This window comes from Polypterus senegalus, chromosome 8 (genome assembly GCF_016835505.1).
Source record: "Polypterus senegalus isolate Bchr_013 chromosome 8, ASM1683550v1, whole genome shotgun sequence".
Classification (NCBI taxonomy): domain Eukaryota; kingdom Metazoa; phylum Chordata; class Cladistia; order Polypteriformes; family Polypteridae; genus Polypterus; species Polypterus senegalus.
The window spans coordinates 160335342-160354233 of NC_053161.1; the positions used below are offsets into that span (position 1 = coordinate 160335342).

Genomic DNA, 18892 nt, shown 5'->3' on the forward strand with positions numbered 1-18892 from the left:
GTCTGTCTTAGTACACCTTCCAAGGAGATAACTGTTGGATTAGTGCATGCGCTTAAATTAATTTGCATCTTTCAAATTAATAGTCCTCTTCAGTCCTACTAATATTCTGTTTGTGTGCCAACTCTTCTAATTTGTATTTCGGGTCCTTACAGTGTTTTTCACTCGAGTGCTTATACAAAAAAAAAAAAAAAAAATGTGATCAGTCTAACTCGGTATTTACGGTAAGGAGTGGATGTTGGCCATAGGTGTTCCTTTATATCTTTCACTTTGCCAGAGTGGTCCTCGGTCCAAAACGCTTTGAAAACCACTATATTAGAGGAATTCAATAGAACTTCCAGGATGACTGTTTATTCTCATCCAACGGGCTTAAAGTACATGTAACACTTGTATATTTTTTATATAAAATGCCGAAGAAGAAGAGCAAAATAATATATTGTATATTGTAGCGACTGAATTTGCAGTTCAAGGAAGCAGACACTTGCATTAGGATGAAGTGCAAAAAGATAATCGGCGCTATGGTTCTTGTTTTATTTATTTAACCAAAAAAAGAAAAAAAAAAAAAACTGTATGTAATTTATACTTAATTATGTATGCGCCCACTACTCCTGCTGGGACAGTAAGAGTGTCAAGTGTTATGGCAACGGAACATGTACACTCACCGCTATTTCAGTTCTTCACAACTCGCATGTCACTATTTTCCGCTTTGGGGTGATTTTTTTCCATAAATTTCAGTTCCAGAGACGTACCTTACGCAGCGCGACCCTTTTTAATCTTTTGTCTTTACCTATGTTGCGCCGCCCATGCAAATTCAAACATGTTTTGCATAATAAGTCCTGCCATGGCCGAATTCGTAATACTGGTTGGTCCATTACCATTAGCAGCTCGGCTACATTATCTCGCATATTCAACAGTACTCTGGTGTTTGTACACTACTTCTCCCGCGTTTTTACTTCGTATTCTAACTGGCCATACTAGCCCCGTAATATTGACTTTACAACATAAACAGAGAGCAAATGTACGCGCGTGCGCTTAGCTGACCCGCAGCCTGTCGACACAGAGAGCTTGCGTCAACTCAAAAGGCTGAAGGGCGTGGAAAGAGGCGGTGAAGTCTGTGGCGTCATTAAGGGCGACGATGGCTGAAGTTGATGTGCGCTTCTTCGATACCGGGCGCGAATATTTAACAACAGTATGGTGCGAGAACAGTCGGCTGGGACCGTGGATTGTTAAACAGGGCTATCCGCTGGCAAAGCGGCATACACTGAGTTATCAGTGCGAGTGGATTTGAAGAGAATCCGGTCACTTAGAGAAATACGGGTAAGAAGTCCGAGTGTGGGCTTTTAATTTTATTAGTGGTGCTCAGGATAAACATGTATTCTGTGCGGATTGTTTAGCAATACCAGTAATAGCAAAAACCGTATGAGCAGTGATGGATGTCGAACGTTACCGTGCCCGCACTGAAGCCAGTATTGTCCGGTAATTACATGACAAAGGTTATTGTCATGTAGAAATCTGAAGCAGGGACTCAAAGTGCTCACCTTTTAACCTAGTTCGAACATGACCTCAGCATTTGCAATTACTGTATATACGTGGGCTGTCATATTATTTTAAGAATGGACAAGCGGATACGTTGGTATTTTTACTGAGTATCTGATATACATACTTGTGCTTCATTCGTAAAAGCCATCAGGCAAATGAACTGCAGAAGTCATATAGTTTCCTTATGCAATTACAGAACCCCAAATCAAAACTGCATTCCTAAACATATTTGGTATAGGTATCCACTGAAGAAGATAGTCCCGGTATTGCTGTACCTGCGACTCTGTGGAATTCCTGTTTGATGATGGGTATTTATTTCTGTCTTGGGAAGACACGCCGCTATGTACGTGCGAGCGTGCATTTCAAAGTTATGCACATTTTTTGCGATCGTTTTGGTGATACGTATGGCACTGTTGTGAAGAAAACTGTCCTTAAGAAAAAAAAATGCATGATTTGCATCAATGTAATCTCAAGGCCACGATATGTGACAAAGAACATGTCATATTTTAGAAGATTGCCAAGACATATTAAATTCCCGGATGTAAAATGTTAACATTCATGCAGCCGCTTCTCTAAGGGGCGGTCTAGAATGTCCGACCGAGTGTCTGCTATGAAACTAATGCAGCTTAAGCTTTTCAGGGGCCCCAGAAGCAATGTTAACCCCCAACAACTCAACCTATAAGGCACGGGAAATTTTTATTCACACCAGCAACTTTGACGTGTGAGATAATCCAATTCAGCATTTTTAATCAAAAACTGAGACGTAGGCGAGAAGGATTCTATCGATCGAAGTGGCTCTAGAAGGACAAAGAATTGTGGGAAATCGGGGTGCAAAGCCCCGCCCATTGACCCGTGCTATTTGCATGTTGAGAGCTTGCAAATGAAAATTCAATGAGCAGCTGGTGACGTCAGTGCTTATTTGCGTTTTACTTTTCATTTTTGCAGCTTCCTTTCAAATGGGGTTATTTAAATTCACTGCAGCATTCTTGCAGGCAGACTTGTAAATGAAATTGCAAATGGGGTATTTCATTTTCATTTTAATTTCTGCACAACTCTTGCATACAGACTTTGAAAACGAAATTGCAAAAGAGAGATTGTATTTTATTGTACTATTTTTAATTTTCATTTTGATTTTTGCAGAAAACACCTCCCATATTATAGAGGTTGCGCTTGAGCATTTTTCCCTTGTTAAATTCAATCTTCTTTCTGCAAGGAGCAAGAAGCTGCTGTCATTTCTTGTAAACCTTAAATGGATGCCAAAGACGAGACATGCCAGGCTGACATGAGTACTATGGAGATAATCACATTAAATATTAAAGAGGAAGGCTGTGAATGGGAGTCTGTCTGTACTAAACAGGAGGGCCATTGTGTTAAAGATGAAGATAAGGAGCTGTCTTCAATGGATGTTAAAAAAGAGGCTGAGGAGAGGTCTCTCATAAGTGGCACATACAAACATGAACTTACAGACAGTATGAAAGGAGAAGAGCTTCATTTAGACAATGAATGTCAAGATGGACTCTGCTTGTTTCAGGAGTTTTCTATTACTGTAAAATCGGACTGTGAGAGGGCCGAGGGATCCTTATTAAGCAGAACATCGGCAGATCCACCACCATTTCCAGGTATGTGTTGAGGAAGTAAGTGTAAAATCAAAGAATCTGGTTGGTTGGGTGTGCAAGAATGTTGCCTAAGTGGGTAACTTGTATTATTATTAGAATATTTATGAATGTTAAAAGTAGAATTGTAGCATTGTGCACAGTGAAAGGTGGAGAATTTATTTTTTAGTAAATTGCTCCTTTATCCAGGACAATACACATATTTGAACTGAACAAATTGAGAATTTAATCACATTAACTGCGAGCAGTACATGTACTGCAAGTCAGACCAGATATCTATGGTAACATTTTTTTAGTATTTTCACTGTTGTTGTGTTAGACCAAGGGAAGTAATAAAATAAGCAGAGAATTCTACAGGAGAGGTAAAAGTTTACCTCTGCAAACTAGAGGGGGCACTTTTGTAGACACCCTTCTATCTAGAATGATGGCAAGGAGGTAAGACAACACAAAAATATCTGTGTTATTAACAAAATAAATTCTAGAGGAATATCACTTAACAGCACAAGTACAAGGATAAAACAACAAACCTCTGGCCCAGTTGTGTTGGTGCTGATGTGGTGGCCTGACCAGTTGTCCATTGAAAGAACTTCTGTAAGCACTTCAAACTGCTTTCACGTGCTCTCTTTATATGTGTAATATATGTGTGTGTTTATTTGATGTATACAGCATATGTGTGTGTGTATACATGTATGTAATTTACAGTACATATATACATACGCTACCAGTCAAAAGTGCAATGCACACACGTCTAATGTCATAATATTCCATGAAATTAAGGCATCGAACAAATCCAAACAATGGCAAATAAGAATAAGACAAGGAATCATTAAGTGTACAACATTTTATTCCAATTTTTGACTCATCAAAGTAGCCCCCTTTTGCTGATATAACAGCCAAACTGTGGTAACCCTTTTGATTCAGAATGCCAGTCACTCTGTGCAAGTCACCAACTCTGCCTCCAGCATCTGAACCCCAGACCACCACACGTCCTCCTCCATGTTTGACAGCTGGTGCCACACACTGAGGAACCATCCTGTCACCAACTTGACGGCATACAAACACCCTGCATGATGAACCAAAGATTTCAAATTTGGATTCATCAGTCCATAAGATTTTCTTCCAGCCTGCAGTAGTCCACAGCTGATATTTCCAGGCCCTATTTTGCCCTTTAAGGAATGGCTTTCTGACTGCCACTCACCCTGTGAAACCTGCAGCACCAAGTCTCCTCTCCACTGTACAAACTGACACCTTGCTTTTTTTTTTGTTGTTAACCTTCCTGTTAGGCTGTGCTGAAGCTGTTGTGCTGTGATGCGTCTATCACTCAAGCTGATGACCCTCAGAAACTAGTCTTCCGATTGGGTGGTGACTTTGGCTCTGCCAGATCTCTTCCTATCAGAATTTCTTCTAGTTTCCAATTGCCTTTGAATTGTGTAGGACACCACTGTACTTACTGACACTTTGAATTTTTTTGCAATTTCTCTAAATAAAAGTCCTACACTTCTAAGGGTCATAATACTCTGTCTCATTTCATTTGTTACTTGCCATTTTCTTGCCATTATCATTGGGATATTGTCCAAGTAGTACTTCATAGGGTGTAGTAGCACAGTCTGGTCCAACTCTGCTTTAAGACAGACAGAGGATTTTAAGTAATCCACATAAGTTGGGACACCTGTGCAAATTGCTTCAACTTGCAAGGCTTCATTTACTTGAAGTGCTGCAGAATGTCTGTAGGTTGCAGCCTATTAGTTGTTCCCATTTTAGGTCAATCATTGCATTTCAAGTGATTAAATTTGAAGGAAAACTGGAAAATCGTATAACTTGTGTGTATGTATATACACATACGCACATAAATGAAAGACCTGTGCATGTAAGCAGCAGTCCGCTCTGCTCATGCTCAACCACAGCCACTCGATGGAGCATGCGTGTACCTCACTTCTCACTATGAAACGCCTGTATGCAGCAAACGCCGCTGCACAACAACACCGTTGTGCTAACAACACAGATGAAGAGATACGACATCCAATGGAAGCAAACGCCGTGGCTCAACAACGTGCAAGTGAAACACCTCAGCCAAGGAGGGCAAGGCTTGAAATTTTCACTAAAAACCATTGTCTGTCAGAAGGTATTTTCTTGAGACAAAGATTAACAGGACTTGTATGTCAGTGATAGGGTATCGCTAGTGTCTTCTTATGAAAGTCAGTGGGACAGCCAGCACAGGTGGGTCCATGTCCTCTGCCCTGGATAATTCTTAAGAGTTAGCTGACACCTCTCTTAGTTCACAAATATAGTAAAACTGCTAAGGAGTCTTCAGGTTTAGTTTGTTTAATCCCGAAGACCATATATAATATATAGATATACACTAGCTGTCATATGCAGCTCCGCCCATGTAGAAGTGAAACAGGACAGTGAGGAGGGCCCTGCCCAGCTCCCTACTCCTGATGTCATGCTTCCCCCTCCCCTCGGCCCACAGCCTCTGTCTCGGATTAGCGAGAATATATCTCTGCTGCAAGCGAACTATGATTCTTAGTGTGATTAGAGAAGTCGCAAAATCAACTGGAATGTTCAAGCAAATTACAATTAAAAAAAACAGTATAAATCCATTAAGTAGATCTTTTGTGAAAAGCAGACAGACATGCAGACAGACAGATGTTGGATTTTATATAATATAACTATAACACTCTAGTCAAAACAATGCTTAGTGATGGTCAGTGTTACTAATGAATCTCTGAAGGTTTAATGTCCACTTTTTCTTTGGACACAGTTGCCGTGGTCAGGATGCTCTCTCTGGCTTATATTGTCTGAGGTTCTTCTAGGCATCATTTTCTCCAGGTTCTGTTCTGTGCAGACATTTGCAGAGTGGAAAGTTACAGAAGTCACAAAATTCAAAAGAGTTTAAGAAGGAGTTGTCACCTGTCTTTGATTCTCAATTTGCCTTTTGCCCTTTAAATAACAACTCCTATCGACTCCGAACTACATTCTCCTATCAGTATTCTGTTGCCTAGAGCTGCAGTTCTCATCTCCTGGTTGAAATTTGTCTTGCAAATAATAATTCATTTGAGTTTCTTTGTTGCATTCATAACAAATGTGTTAATGGAAGCAGATCAACCCAGCAACAAATACAACAAATTGTCAAGTCTGTCGAAACCTAATTCCTGATATCTAATGTAGGAAATTGATGATTAATCATCAATAAGATGCCCACCCAGGTATGACACCATAATAATTTGAAATTTGAAGAAGAAAATGTAACTTTGTTAATAAATAATTGGTGATTAATCAAATAATTCAGTAAGGCTCCTACTTTATTTACCTTAAGTTTCTGTGTTTCCAGCCTTTACACTTATATCAAACATAAAGCAGGGAGAGGTTGGATGCTTATTGGTATTTTACGTTTTACTTTCTTTTGGCACAGATAAATGGTTTTATGATACCAACTTTTTATGGATGTTGCCTGTTGTGTGGAGTTGTTGTTGAAGGATCAAGTGGAGGATTCCTCATATGTTGGAGTGCAGTCTTTCTCTTTGCTGCACAATCCTTGTCAGTTCTACGCTGCTGCATGATTTGGCTATTTTAAACAGCAAGCTTTTGTCAAACATCTTTCAGAATATTTAATTTTTATGTTAAATTGTGTATGTGTTCATTTTTACAGACTTGCAAGACCCTGGGAACTTTTCCATTTCTTCAGTTTCTCAGACATCTCCTCACCATAGATTACAACAAATGGTGTTTGAAGAAACCATAAATATAACATCTTCAGGATCAGACATTTCAATACCCGCCTCCTTGCAAAACAGTTCCCACAGCAACACCACTCAAAAACAGTTGAACAGTATAAATTCGATTACAATGCATGTTTACCATGAGCAGCAAAAAAGTTATAAATGCAAATCTAAAAATGGAGATAATCAGAGGAGTTGTGCTACACAGAACACTCATTGTTGTTTTGATTGTGGCAAACAATTCTCAAGAAAGAGCTATCTGGAAAACCACAGAAGAATTCACACAGGAGAAAAGCCTCATTGCTGTTCTGATTGTGGCAAACGATTTTCAAGAAAAAGCAGCCTTAAGACCCATACAAGAATTCACACAGGAGAGAAGCCTCATTGCTGTTTTGAATGTGGCAAGCAATTTTCTAGAAAGAACAGCCTTGAAACCCACAGCAGAGTTCACACTGGTGTGAAACCATATTGCTGTTCTCAATGTGGCGTACAGTTCACTTACTGGAACAGTCTTCAGAACCACACAAGAATTCACACTGGAGAGAAACCGTTTTGCTGTTCTGAATGTGGTAAACGGTTTTCTGATAGGAAACATCTTTATAACCATACAAGAATTCACACAGGAGAGAAGCCATACTGCTGCTCTGAATGTGGGAAACGATTCTCACAAATGAACATTCTTCAGACCCACACAAGAACTCACACTGGAGAGAAGCCATACCGCTGTTTTGAGTGTGGGAAACAATTCTCACAAGGGAGCAGTCTAAAGAGCCACATAAGAACTCACACTGGAGAAAAGCCATATTGCTGTTCTGAATGTGGAAAGAGATTCTCCAGCAGAAGTGGTTTTCAGACACACTCGAGAGTTCACGCTGGAGAAAAAGAAACTGAGAAATCCAGAAACGGAATTTTTTTAAAAACATAATCAAAGATGATGATAATGAACACACTAAAGAAGCAGAGTAAAGAAGCAAACTAAACACTGGTATGCAGTAGAAGACACACAAAGGTAGAATTTGACAAGAAGTCTGATTATGCAAAGTCCAAGTCACTGATTATGCAAAGGTGCATCCTCTAAATTCTGACTGCTATACTCTTTCCATTTCTTAATGGTTGATTTAACTGGACTCCATGCCCTGACTTGTGCTTTTCAAGCACCATTTTGTGGAGTTGTTTAGAGTTGTTATTTTGTCTTCAATGTGTAAGTTATTCCATCATACTGACTCACTACAAGGTGGACATTTTAGATTAGGTGCATTTAGACTATGATCAACTGAAAAGCCCTGGACTACGACAAAAAATCTCTATTGAATTAATTTTGTGATTTCTAAAAGCAATTGGCAACACCAGTAATGATTTAGGTTTGCTTTACTTAACAGGGGAAAATACTTGTGCAATCAATTATTTTGTTTTTTGCATTTGTTATTAATTTAAACCACTTTACAGAGATCTGTTTTCTCTTTGACATTAGTCTTTTTCTGTTCACCAGTGTCAAATTAAATCCACTGTGATACAAAGATGTATAACAATAAAATATGAAAACCTCAAAGAGGGTGGAAGGTTTTTGTAGACACGGTATGCCAATGCTACTACTGCTTTTATTTCACAGAATGTGATTGTTATCGATAGATAAATGAAATCTGTGGTCGCCGAAGCCAAAGCTGTCACTGGCTACTATAGAAATTTCTGTGAATGTTATGTACAGTACACTGTGTCACAAAGCAATGGAAATAAATCCATCTGCAAAAAAGGCAGTATAGAAAAGTATATTCTTAAAGTTGATGATTTGCATATATTCAAAGAGAATCATGAGCATATATGATAATCATTATATCCTGGAACACGTTAGTATAGTAAGGGTTACAGTTAGTCTTAGACCATGAAAGAGCTAATCAACTCTTTTGAGGCAGGTGTCAATTTATAATTACGTCCAGTAGCATTCAGCACTTCAGTCAGATGGGGGCCAATCAGCTGATGCTGGTACACCAGATTCCTTGCATCAAAATCTCAGTGCAATATGTCTGAGTCCAATTCAGCAATACAGTAATCCCTCCTCAAACGCACCCCCCCGCGATAGATGAAAGTCTGCGAAGTAGAAACCATATGTTTGTATAGTTATTTTCTATATATTTTAAGCCCTTTTAAACTCTCCCACACTGTTAACATTATTAGAGCCCTCTAGACATGAAATAACACCCTTTAGTCAAAAGTTTAAACTGTGCTCCATGACAAGACAGAGATGACAGTTCTTTCTCACAATTAAAAGAATGCAAACATATCTTCTCTGCAAAGGAATGCGTGTCAGGAGCAGAGAATGTCAGAGAGAGAGAGAGAGAGAAAAGCAAACAATCAAAAAATGAATACGTGCTTTTGTGCTTTTAAGTATGCCGAAGCACCGCGATAAAGCGGCATTTTTTAGAAGAGCGTCCGTATCCTCTAGGCAAACAGCCTCTGTGCAAACGGCCCCTCTGCTCACACCCCTCCATCAGGCAGAGAGAGAGTGAGAGAGACATAGAAAAGCAAACAATCAAGCACCGCGCGGGAAGCATATCGTATATCATTGAGGAGTTTTAGTTAATACGTAATACATGCTCTGATTGGGTAGCTTCTAAGCCATCCGCCAATAGCGTCCCTTCTATGAAATAAACTGGGCAAACAAACTGAGGAAGCATGTACCATAAATTAAAAGACCCATTGTCCGCAGAAATCCGCGAACCAGCGAAAAATCCGTGATATATATTTAGATATGCTTACATTTAAAATCTGCGATGGAGTGAAACCGCGAAAGTCGAAGCGCGATATAGCGAGGGATCACTGTAATACACAAAACATAGTCTACTGAGTATTTTGCTTTGCACATTCACTTCACATTCTCATTAGAACTGCCTTTACCTCCGTTGGCTGGTGTCTGCACGACAGATGAAAAAATATTCAGCCCTCATAGAGTTAAGAAAGGCCACAATTGATTTTTAGCATAAAAGAGTGGCCTGTCTGCCCTTTCACTTGCTTTGTTTTAAATATCTGTGAATCACGGATGTTGTGTTCTTTGAAGCAGCTAGAGTTTGTTTTAGTTGCATAGGTGCTGGGTATATCCAGCTGGGGGCATTAGCTCCCTTGTTGGAATGAGTTCTTTTGTAATTGAGGCATGTTACATAACCCGAAACTATATAGATGTAATATAAAAAGGCGATACCCCTCCCTTAATGATACGGTGTTAAGATATCATATAGGAGAAATAACTTAGCTTTCTATAATGACGGCTTACTCTGCATAACAGATGAAAGAAGCCAATGGCAAGAACCCAGTTCGGGAGTGGGGGCCCAATGTGTAGAGTCTGCCATATTCGTTGCTGTGTTGAAAGGATTTTCAGGATCGGATGATGTTATCTTCCATCTGTCCATCGGCTTCAAATGTGTGCCTGTCAATGTTCCAAGGCTTTAATTATACTCTTTCTTCATGTGCAGGCCCCCACTTAGGTGAATCAAGCCATTCCAAACAAAGCAATGAGGATACAGTTTCATGCTGACTCTGACAGACGAAAAATAGTGCACGTTTCCCCAGCTGTCTTTTATCTGTCTTGTCTTATGCTTTGCCTAGGAGTACTTATATGGTGAACCCCTGTGCTAAATCCGGCTCTGTGCATGGGAGTAGAAAGAAAAGTAGATTTATAAAATATATTTGTACAGAGGATAGTGACATTAAAGTTATGTTCTGATTACACTGAGTCTTCTGCCAGGTAGATTAAACAAGTTTCTCTAAGCATTCAAGGTTTAAATATGGGAACACTATAGGCAAGCTTTCATATTAGTGCATATACTATACATATAGGTTAAAGGTGCCTTTAAGTTTATAGGTTTGTGCCTCTTTATGAATAATAATAAAGTTATAGAAGAGTATATTAAACCAGTTTTAAACTATGCAAGAATTAATTGTTAAGGGTCTGTACTGTTACTTCAAGTAGTCAAAAGGCGCCAAGCTGTCTGCAGCTTAGCCCTTATCAATTAAACTGCATGCTGCCGCCTAACTGGCATGGCTGTCTATTATGTCAGCTTTAAGCAATGCTAATACAACAAGTAAATATTAATTGGATTATTACTTAAGCAGTCCAATTTTCATAGGTGGGTTCTACTGAGTCCAAAGTACAGTAGTGGTGAGAACTATTTAACCAAAGGCCGTCACTCTTTAACAGCTCAGGATTAGGGAGGAGTGATTTGGTGATGCTCACCTCCAGGTGGCACATACGTCCCTTGAGCCAAAGGGATTTTAATGAAGAAAGAGATAGTGAAGGGTAAATTGTTATGAGAAAGTCTGCAACACCTGGTGATTGTTATGAGAAAAGGTGCTGAGCGAGGTCATTATTATTAGAAACCCTGTACAGCAGATGATGGGAAATTACATGAAGTGGGAATATTTTGTGATAAGAATTGTAACAATTGTGAGGCTCACGGACTGCTCAGGGCTCAGTTCATCTGAACTGGGACCATGTGTGCATCAGGTAATAAATCTTGATTCTGCTGCCTGTCCTGAGACTCGGAGTGCCTTCTGTGGGGCTGAGGGTGCCTGTGCTGCAAATCTGCTTCAGCAGCAACAGCAGCAGCTTAGTGTCTCCAGTACAGGGTTACAGGCTCATATAGAATAGATCACTGAACTGTTGTGGGTCTTAAATATGCTTTGTGAACAACCCCAAATGCCCCCACTAAAACCATTAAATGCAACCAGTATGGCCAATCTGGACATTTTGCCAAATTCTATCATGTTGTCGGACCCTTACAAGCCGTGCCAAATGTTACTGTGCTTGAAATCAATGTTCTTACCTTGTACTTGTGTACATTCGGTGTTCCGGTAAGCTACCAGGATTACTTGTTGACATTACAAGCAGCCATTTTCACTTCTCCCTGAATAGATCTACATTCTGCAATATACGTGCGGGCCTCTGACACTGCACAAAGTGTGTCTAATCAATTACATGCAAAAACCTTTTCTGGGATGTGGTACTGTTTCATCTCAGTGTCTATAAATCACACACAGGCTACATTCTCTGTCCTATACTTTGAAAATTCTGTAAAGGTTGGGTGGACTGCAGCTGCATGTCGATTTACACAATTCAAAGAAATCAATGGTGATTGTTTTGCCACACTCTAAAAATGTTTTCTATTGTCTGGTGTCAAATGGCAGCAGATATAGTACTGTATTTGTTACACATGATGGGCTTTTTTTGGTTGACAAAGGTAACCTTTGCTCTGGCCTCTGTTCCAAGTACATTGAAGTGCTGTCACAGGACTGGATATTGGCCAATGTCTTCTACAAGATCTATTGAGTCCCCTATGATCTATAAGCTAAGGCTACAAGAAATAATGCATTGCCTTCATGGGTGTGGGTTGCAGAAAATTTGAATTGCCATGCAATTTCATCCAGTGGCCTTCAACCCAATTTAGAGTACACGGATATAAAGCATCTCATCTTCAGGAAATTCTCTTTTAACACTGTTTCATTGGACTGATTACAGGCTCTTTCACAATTCTTCATACCCTTCTACAGAACTCCTGTACTTGTGCCAAGGCATTGATTTTTACCAGTCCATTGCTTCCTCTGTTTGACTCTTGGTTAGTTTCTTATTATGTGCTCCTGAATATGGTTTTGGTGCTGTTCTTGTGCAAGGTGGTGGTGGTAATGAGAAAACAGTTGCATTTGATGTGCACTCCTTGTCAGATCATGAAAGAGAGCCCTCTGCAAATGAAGAGTCTTTTTGCTATACTTACTGCACAGGTCACTTTTCATTCACAAGAAAGGGCCTTGACCAGCGTTTCTCAACCTTTACGTATTTGCGACCCGAGTTTTCATAACAGTTTTAATCGCGCCCCCCTAACGTTTTTTTGAAAGGAGCTCACTAATACCAATTTGTTCTTTTTTTAATTAATGATATATCATAGATTCATATTTTATTATACCTACTTAACTTTTATCGACATTAATCTAACTATATTTATTTTTCTAGTTTCAGAACATAGTTTAAGTTAATTTATTTTGGTTTCAATAGATGTATTTTTCATATTTTCGATTCTTGATTTCTTTTATTCACATCTTCGCTCCCCCCTTTTTGATACTTTGCGCTCCCTAGGTTGGCCCACCCCACAGTTTGAAATCCACTGACCTTGACCGAGTTGGTATTTGAATTGTCCAGATAGGTGGTGACCTGATGGCTCTGCATTCAGGGTTTTGGGTTGGTGATCGATGGCCCAGCTGACGTCACCTTGAGTGCACTGCTTGCAGCAGCTCTGAAGGCTGCTTCTACACACAGTAGAGAAGGAAATTCTGTCTTGCTCACAGTGTCAAGAAGATGCTTTTGAGTGCTCCTTTGTAACCCAAATGTTGCAGGTTCTGTGAAAGAAAAACACAGACATTGTACGTTTTATAATGTTTCAGTAATCAGTTGGGATTGAATGATGGGCTGGGAGCTGTCTGAAGGAGGCAAGTTGTGTGTGAATGTGCTGGGGCAGAAAGACTGGAATCCCTACTTCAGACTTCTGTGGCGCAGAAGAGGGATCTCGCCAGACAAAGCCAGATGCTGCATACCCAGCTTCAAACAGCTCTGGACAACGAGAAGGCTATAAATCTCATACAGGCCATACTCTTATAGGCGGAGTGGTGGCTCCAAGGCTACGGATCTGCACTGGCAATCGGAAGGTTGCCGGTTCGAATCCCGTAAATGCCAATAGGGACCCTGCTCTGTTGGGCCCTTGAGCAAGGCCCTTAACCTGCAATTGCTGAGCGCTCTGAGTAGTGAGAAAAGCGCTATATAAATGCAAAGAATTATTATTATTAGCCCGAGCTCAAGCTGACCAGATAAAGTGAGATGCTGAGCACGCCTATATGTCAAGATGTTTGCGAAGAGCTAAGTGTGCCCGTGTGCAGCACTCTTAGTTTATGAAAATAATGAGTGTTGGAGGAATAAGGCTTTAACCATTTACAGTAAGGAATGTGAGGCATGCTGCACACAACTAGCATGTGATTTGTGTGGTTGAACAAGGTGCTGTATTTCTGTAGCCAATGAGATGTATTATTTTATATTATACAGTATAGCTGTAATATGCAAATGAGTTATGTAAGCTAATTATTTATAAGTAAGACTTTGTGCCTTTGCTCGGGGACCATCCTTTCTACTAACATTTTAGGGCGGATGTTGACTTTTGTCCCTGCGTGGAGTTTGCATGTTCTCCCCGTGTCTGTATGGGTTTCCTGCGGGCGCTCAGGTTTCCTCCCACAGTCCAAAGACATGCAGGTTAGGTGGATTGGCGATTCTAAATTGGCCCTAGTGTGTGGGTATGTTTGTGTGTGTCCTGCGGTGGGTTGGCACCCTGCCCGGGATTGGTTCCTGCCTTGTGCCCTGTGTTGGCTGGGATTGGCTCCAGCAGACCCCCGTGACCCTGTGTTCGGATTCAGCGGGTTGGAAAATGGATGGATGAATGTCGACTTTTGTCGACACAAGGGGTTGAGGATGGATATCAGGGACAGAGGGTGAAAGAAAGCTGTAAATGTTGATAAAACTCATCATTACGTTATAGGTAGACCCTCTTTGCTTGGAGGACCGTTAGACTCATTGACTTGATGATGAAACCCTGCATGTGTGTGTGAGTAGCATAGAGTAAGCAACGTTTAGAATGGCATCGACTTCGGGTGAGAGAGCGAAGCAAATGCATAAAGCAAAATACTCTGTGTGTATTATTTCTTTCTTTCTTAGTTTTTTGCATATTATTGCTGAATTGGACTCTGACTTATTGAACTCCGATTTTAATACAAGTGATCTGGATATTGAAAATGAAAGTCACATGCCTGCATCAGCTGATTGTAGTGCTGGACATGCTCGTGCAGCTGACGCGCCAATAAAAACGTTTGCCCTGGGGGGGACTACACAGACCTCGATCAACGGGAGACGAGTTGGCAACAGGACTTCACCCAACGATGTGGCCTGCTGGTGGACACTACGGATTAGCAGCCACTTGACTACTTCAAGTAGTTCTTTTTACCAGAAAGTATTTTGTATATGATAAGCATGTGAATATGCATACTTTAGGGGCTCCTGGAACATAAAACAGAGAGTCAACATAAGTATTTTATGTTGATTTATGAGTGAAAATATTGCTTTGTGGGCTTTTTTGGAAAAATATTTACTCCTGGGACAAAAAGAAGAAAAAATATTTAGCCCTAAAAGAGTTTTAAAGCTGGAAGCAGGACAGACTAATGGAGCACCTACTTGGTACACAAAGGTATGGCTAATCAACTGATCGTTGTTCATTAATACAGGTATTTACATATTATTATATGAACGGCTTTTACACTGAGTGTAAAGCAAAAAAAACACACCAAGTGGAAAATACGCTGCTGCTTTGTAGGGCACAACCGCATAGCCAAACGGAAAAGAGTGTGCTGCATGCAATCCACTAACAGTAACCTACAAATTGCGTATTTAGTATTAATTCAGTTATTTGCTAGAGATAATTTGAAACCATGTAATCTGGTGGTGCAGTGGCCATTGGGGTTAGGCGTGGTTAAAGGGAAAGCTATTTACTTCACAACACCTGAAGGACTACATTTATTTTGTTAATTGAGCTGTATTACTGACACATTTCCAGCATTTAGTATTCAAAACAGGTGATCATAAAGAGTTAATCGCACTCGCTGAGACCATTTCAGAAAGGCACAAGAATGTGCAAACCCCATCCAGATGCTGGGAGCGAGGCAGGAATGGCCGCTTTCTGCTACCACTCTGCCTATGTTAAAACATACATACTGACCTTAAGACATTTCAATGTGATTACAACTGCTCCTGCTATCAGAAATCTTGGTGTTTTGTTTGATTCATCACTTGACTTTGAGCTACACATTAGGTCTCTGTCCAAAATTTCATTCTGTCATCTCCGTAACATTGCCCGCCTTTAATGATGCTCAGACTCTGGTTCATTGTTTCATAATGTCTTGTATTGATTACTGTAATTCCCTTTCCATCAGCCTCCCTGCAAAATCTATACAGAAGCTACAGTATATTCAGAACTCCGCAGCCAGAGTCCTCACCCACACAAAGTGGTTTGCTTACATCTCATCTCACGTTCTTGCCCAACTTCACTGGTTACCGGTTCCATCAAGGATTAAATTCAAGATTCTGCTTCTCACCTTCAAAGCCTTACATAACCTTGCCCCCTCTCTACCTCACTCAGCTCCTAACTCCTTACACTCCTTGTCACCCTCTCAGGTCCTCGAGCAGTGATCTCCTTACTGTCCCACACACCAGACTTCACCCTGGCAGGCAGGTCCTTTAGTGGTATGGCCCCTCAACTCTGGAAATCTCTTCCTCAATCTCTCGGAGATTGCTCCTCTTTCTCCACCTTTAAATCTCAACTCAAACTTTCCTCTTCGTAGAACTTTTGTCATCTGTGTAATCTTTGGTTTTTTTTTTCTTCCCCTTTGTATATAAAATGACCTTGGGTTTGTGAAAGGCTCTCTATAAATGCAACTTATTATTGTTGTTATTATTATTATTAAAGTATACTTGCAATTTTTTTTTTAGTTCTTGACTCACGTGATTGCAAGCTGAATCCATCCTTAATCGACATCAATAGCTTTCACTAAAGGACAGAAGAATATGTGTGCACACCACCAGCGTTTTCCTAATTTTGTTGAGCTCCTTCACTCCTTGCTAAACGCACAGGAAGAGGCAGTGACTGTCTGTGAAAACAATACAAAAACGCCTCTTCTTTGTTTTTATGTCTTACCATCTCTTTTCAAGAAATGCATATTCATTTCAGTGGAGCAAGGAGTTTGGCTGAAACTGCTCAAAAAACAGCCGAGGACAGGACTTTCCTAAACCACTCTTTGCTATAATGTTTTGATGCGGACGGAATTGTTAAAAAATAATTGCAAATCACACAATAGGTGGTTGAGGATCTTTCTGGTCTACCACTAAAACGCTAGAGAAACTCTTAGGTGTGAATGGGCATCTAAGTCCTCCACATACTGTATATGATTTAAGTTTGTTCACTGTCTGTGTTAAGCGATTGGTTTGGTCACTGATGTCTACTGTCATGACTGTTCGCAACAGTAAAAACACTCAGTTCTTTCCTGCATACGTTTTCAGATTACCTTCTGTAGCAAGTATACAAGTTTAAAATGTCACTGTACTATGTACAAAAAAAAAAAAAAATTATAAATCCACTCACAAGTACAGCTAACACAAGGCCAGATTTTCCACACAGGGGCTCATTATTTAGAACAGCTAGGCAAGAATTAGAAGACAAGAAAGGATATCGCCTTTTTATATTATATCTATATAGTTTAGGGTTAAACGCAGCCATTACAATATAACTTCTTCCAACAAGGGAGCTAGCACCCCCTGCTGGACAGACCTTCACGATTTTTTCTTCTGGCCCGTTGTCTTTGACTCTTTTTTTCCCTTGAAATAGATATTTCTTTCTCACCCTTTATCTTTGTTCTTCCTTGACCTTTCTGTCCTCCTCCTTCCTCTGTATGGCGAAGGCTCTTTTCTTTGATCACTATTGTGACTAACTTACAGTTACAATGGCCTTTTCACTGGAAATCACCTGTGTTTCTGTCTTCTGACATGTGAAGATCTGTGGCGTTCATCCAGTTTCAGTATTAGTGAGTGATTGGTCTGGTGACTGGGAACACAGGGAACTTTCACTTGTTTTTAGCTTTACTCTCAACCCATTTTTAAACTTATCTGGCCTTGTGAAACTATGGCCACTTTCACAAATAATAATTATTGGCATTTCCTTGTTTTGTATATTAACCTTTTCTTACATGGGTAGGGTGAGAGTGTGAATGCTATAGGTATGATTGTTTTATTATTTTATTTTAAAATCTATTTTAATCATTTAACATATTTCGCTTAGCTAAATATATATCCTGTATATATATATATATATATATACTGCTCAAAAGAATTAAAGGAACACTTTTTAATCAGAGTATAGCATAAAGTCAATGAAACTTATGGGATATTAATCTGGTCAGTTAAGTAGCAGAGGGGGTTGTTAATCAGTTTCAGCTGCTGTGGTGTTAATGAAATTAACAACAGATGCACTAGAGGGGCAACAATGAGATGACCCCAAAACAGGAATGGTTTAACAGGTGGAGGCCACTGACATTTTTCCCTCCTCGTCTTTTCTGACTGTTTCTTCACTAGTTTTGCATTTGGCTACAGTCAGTGTCACTACTGGTACCATGAGGCGATACCTGGACCCTACAGAGGTTGCACAGGTAGTCCAACTTCTCCAGGATGGCACATCAATACATGTCATTGCCAGAAGGTTTGCTGTGTCTCCCTGCACAGTCTCAAGGGCATGGAGGAGATTCTAGGAGACAAGCAGTTACTCTAGGAGAGCTAGAGAGGGCCCTAGAAGGTTCATAACCCATCAGCAGGACCAGTATCTGCTCCTTTGGGCAAGGAGGAACAGGATGAGCACTGCCAGAGCCCTACAAAATGACCTCCAGCAGGGCACTGGTGTGAATGTCTCTGACCAAACAACCAGAAAGACTTCATGAGGGTGACCCAAGAGCCCCATGTCCTCTAATGGGCCCTGAGCTCACTGCCCAGCAGCATGCAGCTCGATTGGCATTCACCATAGAATACCAGAATTGGCAGATACACCACTGGTGCCCTGTGCTTTTTACAGATGAGAGCAGGTTCACCCTGAGCACGTGACAGAAGTGAAAGGGTCTGGAGAAGCCATGGAGAACATTATGCTGCCTGTAACATCATTCAGCATGAGCAGTTTGGTGGTGGGTTAATGATTGTCTGGGGAGGCATATCCATGGAGGGTCACACAGACCGCTACAGGCTTGACAAAGGCACCTTGGCTGCCATTAGGTATCAGGATGAAATCCTTGGACCCATTGTCAGACCCTATGCTGGTACAGTGGCTCCTGGTGCACAACAATTCCTGGCCTCAAGTGGTGAGAGTATGCAGGCAGTTCCTGGAGGATGAAGGAATTATCTATATATCTATATAT

At 40.4% G+C, this 18892-nt stretch overlaps 1 protein-coding gene across 2 annotated transcripts in view; it reads left to right on the forward strand.

Annotated features, from left to right (window-relative positions):
- Positions 1-1102: 1102 nt before the first annotated feature.
- Positions 1103-18892, forward strand: part of LOC120533287 (gastrula zinc finger protein XlCGF26.1-like) — a 29059-nt gene continuing 11269 nt past the window's right edge. Inside the window, exons 1-3 of one of the 2 annotated variants that reach the window (XM_039760111.1) lie at positions 1103-1314; positions 2677-3155; positions 6799-8317. In XM_039760111.1, coding sequence (XP_039616045.1) covers positions 2786-3155; positions 6799-7793 — 1365 coding nt within the window. In that variant the 5' untranslated portion in view covers positions 1103-1314; positions 2677-2785 and the 3' untranslated portion in view covers positions 7794-8317. Of the gene's footprint in view, positions 1315-2676; positions 3156-6798; positions 8318-18892 lie in introns of those variants that run through there. The other variant, XM_039760112.1, reaches the window with a different exon arrangement.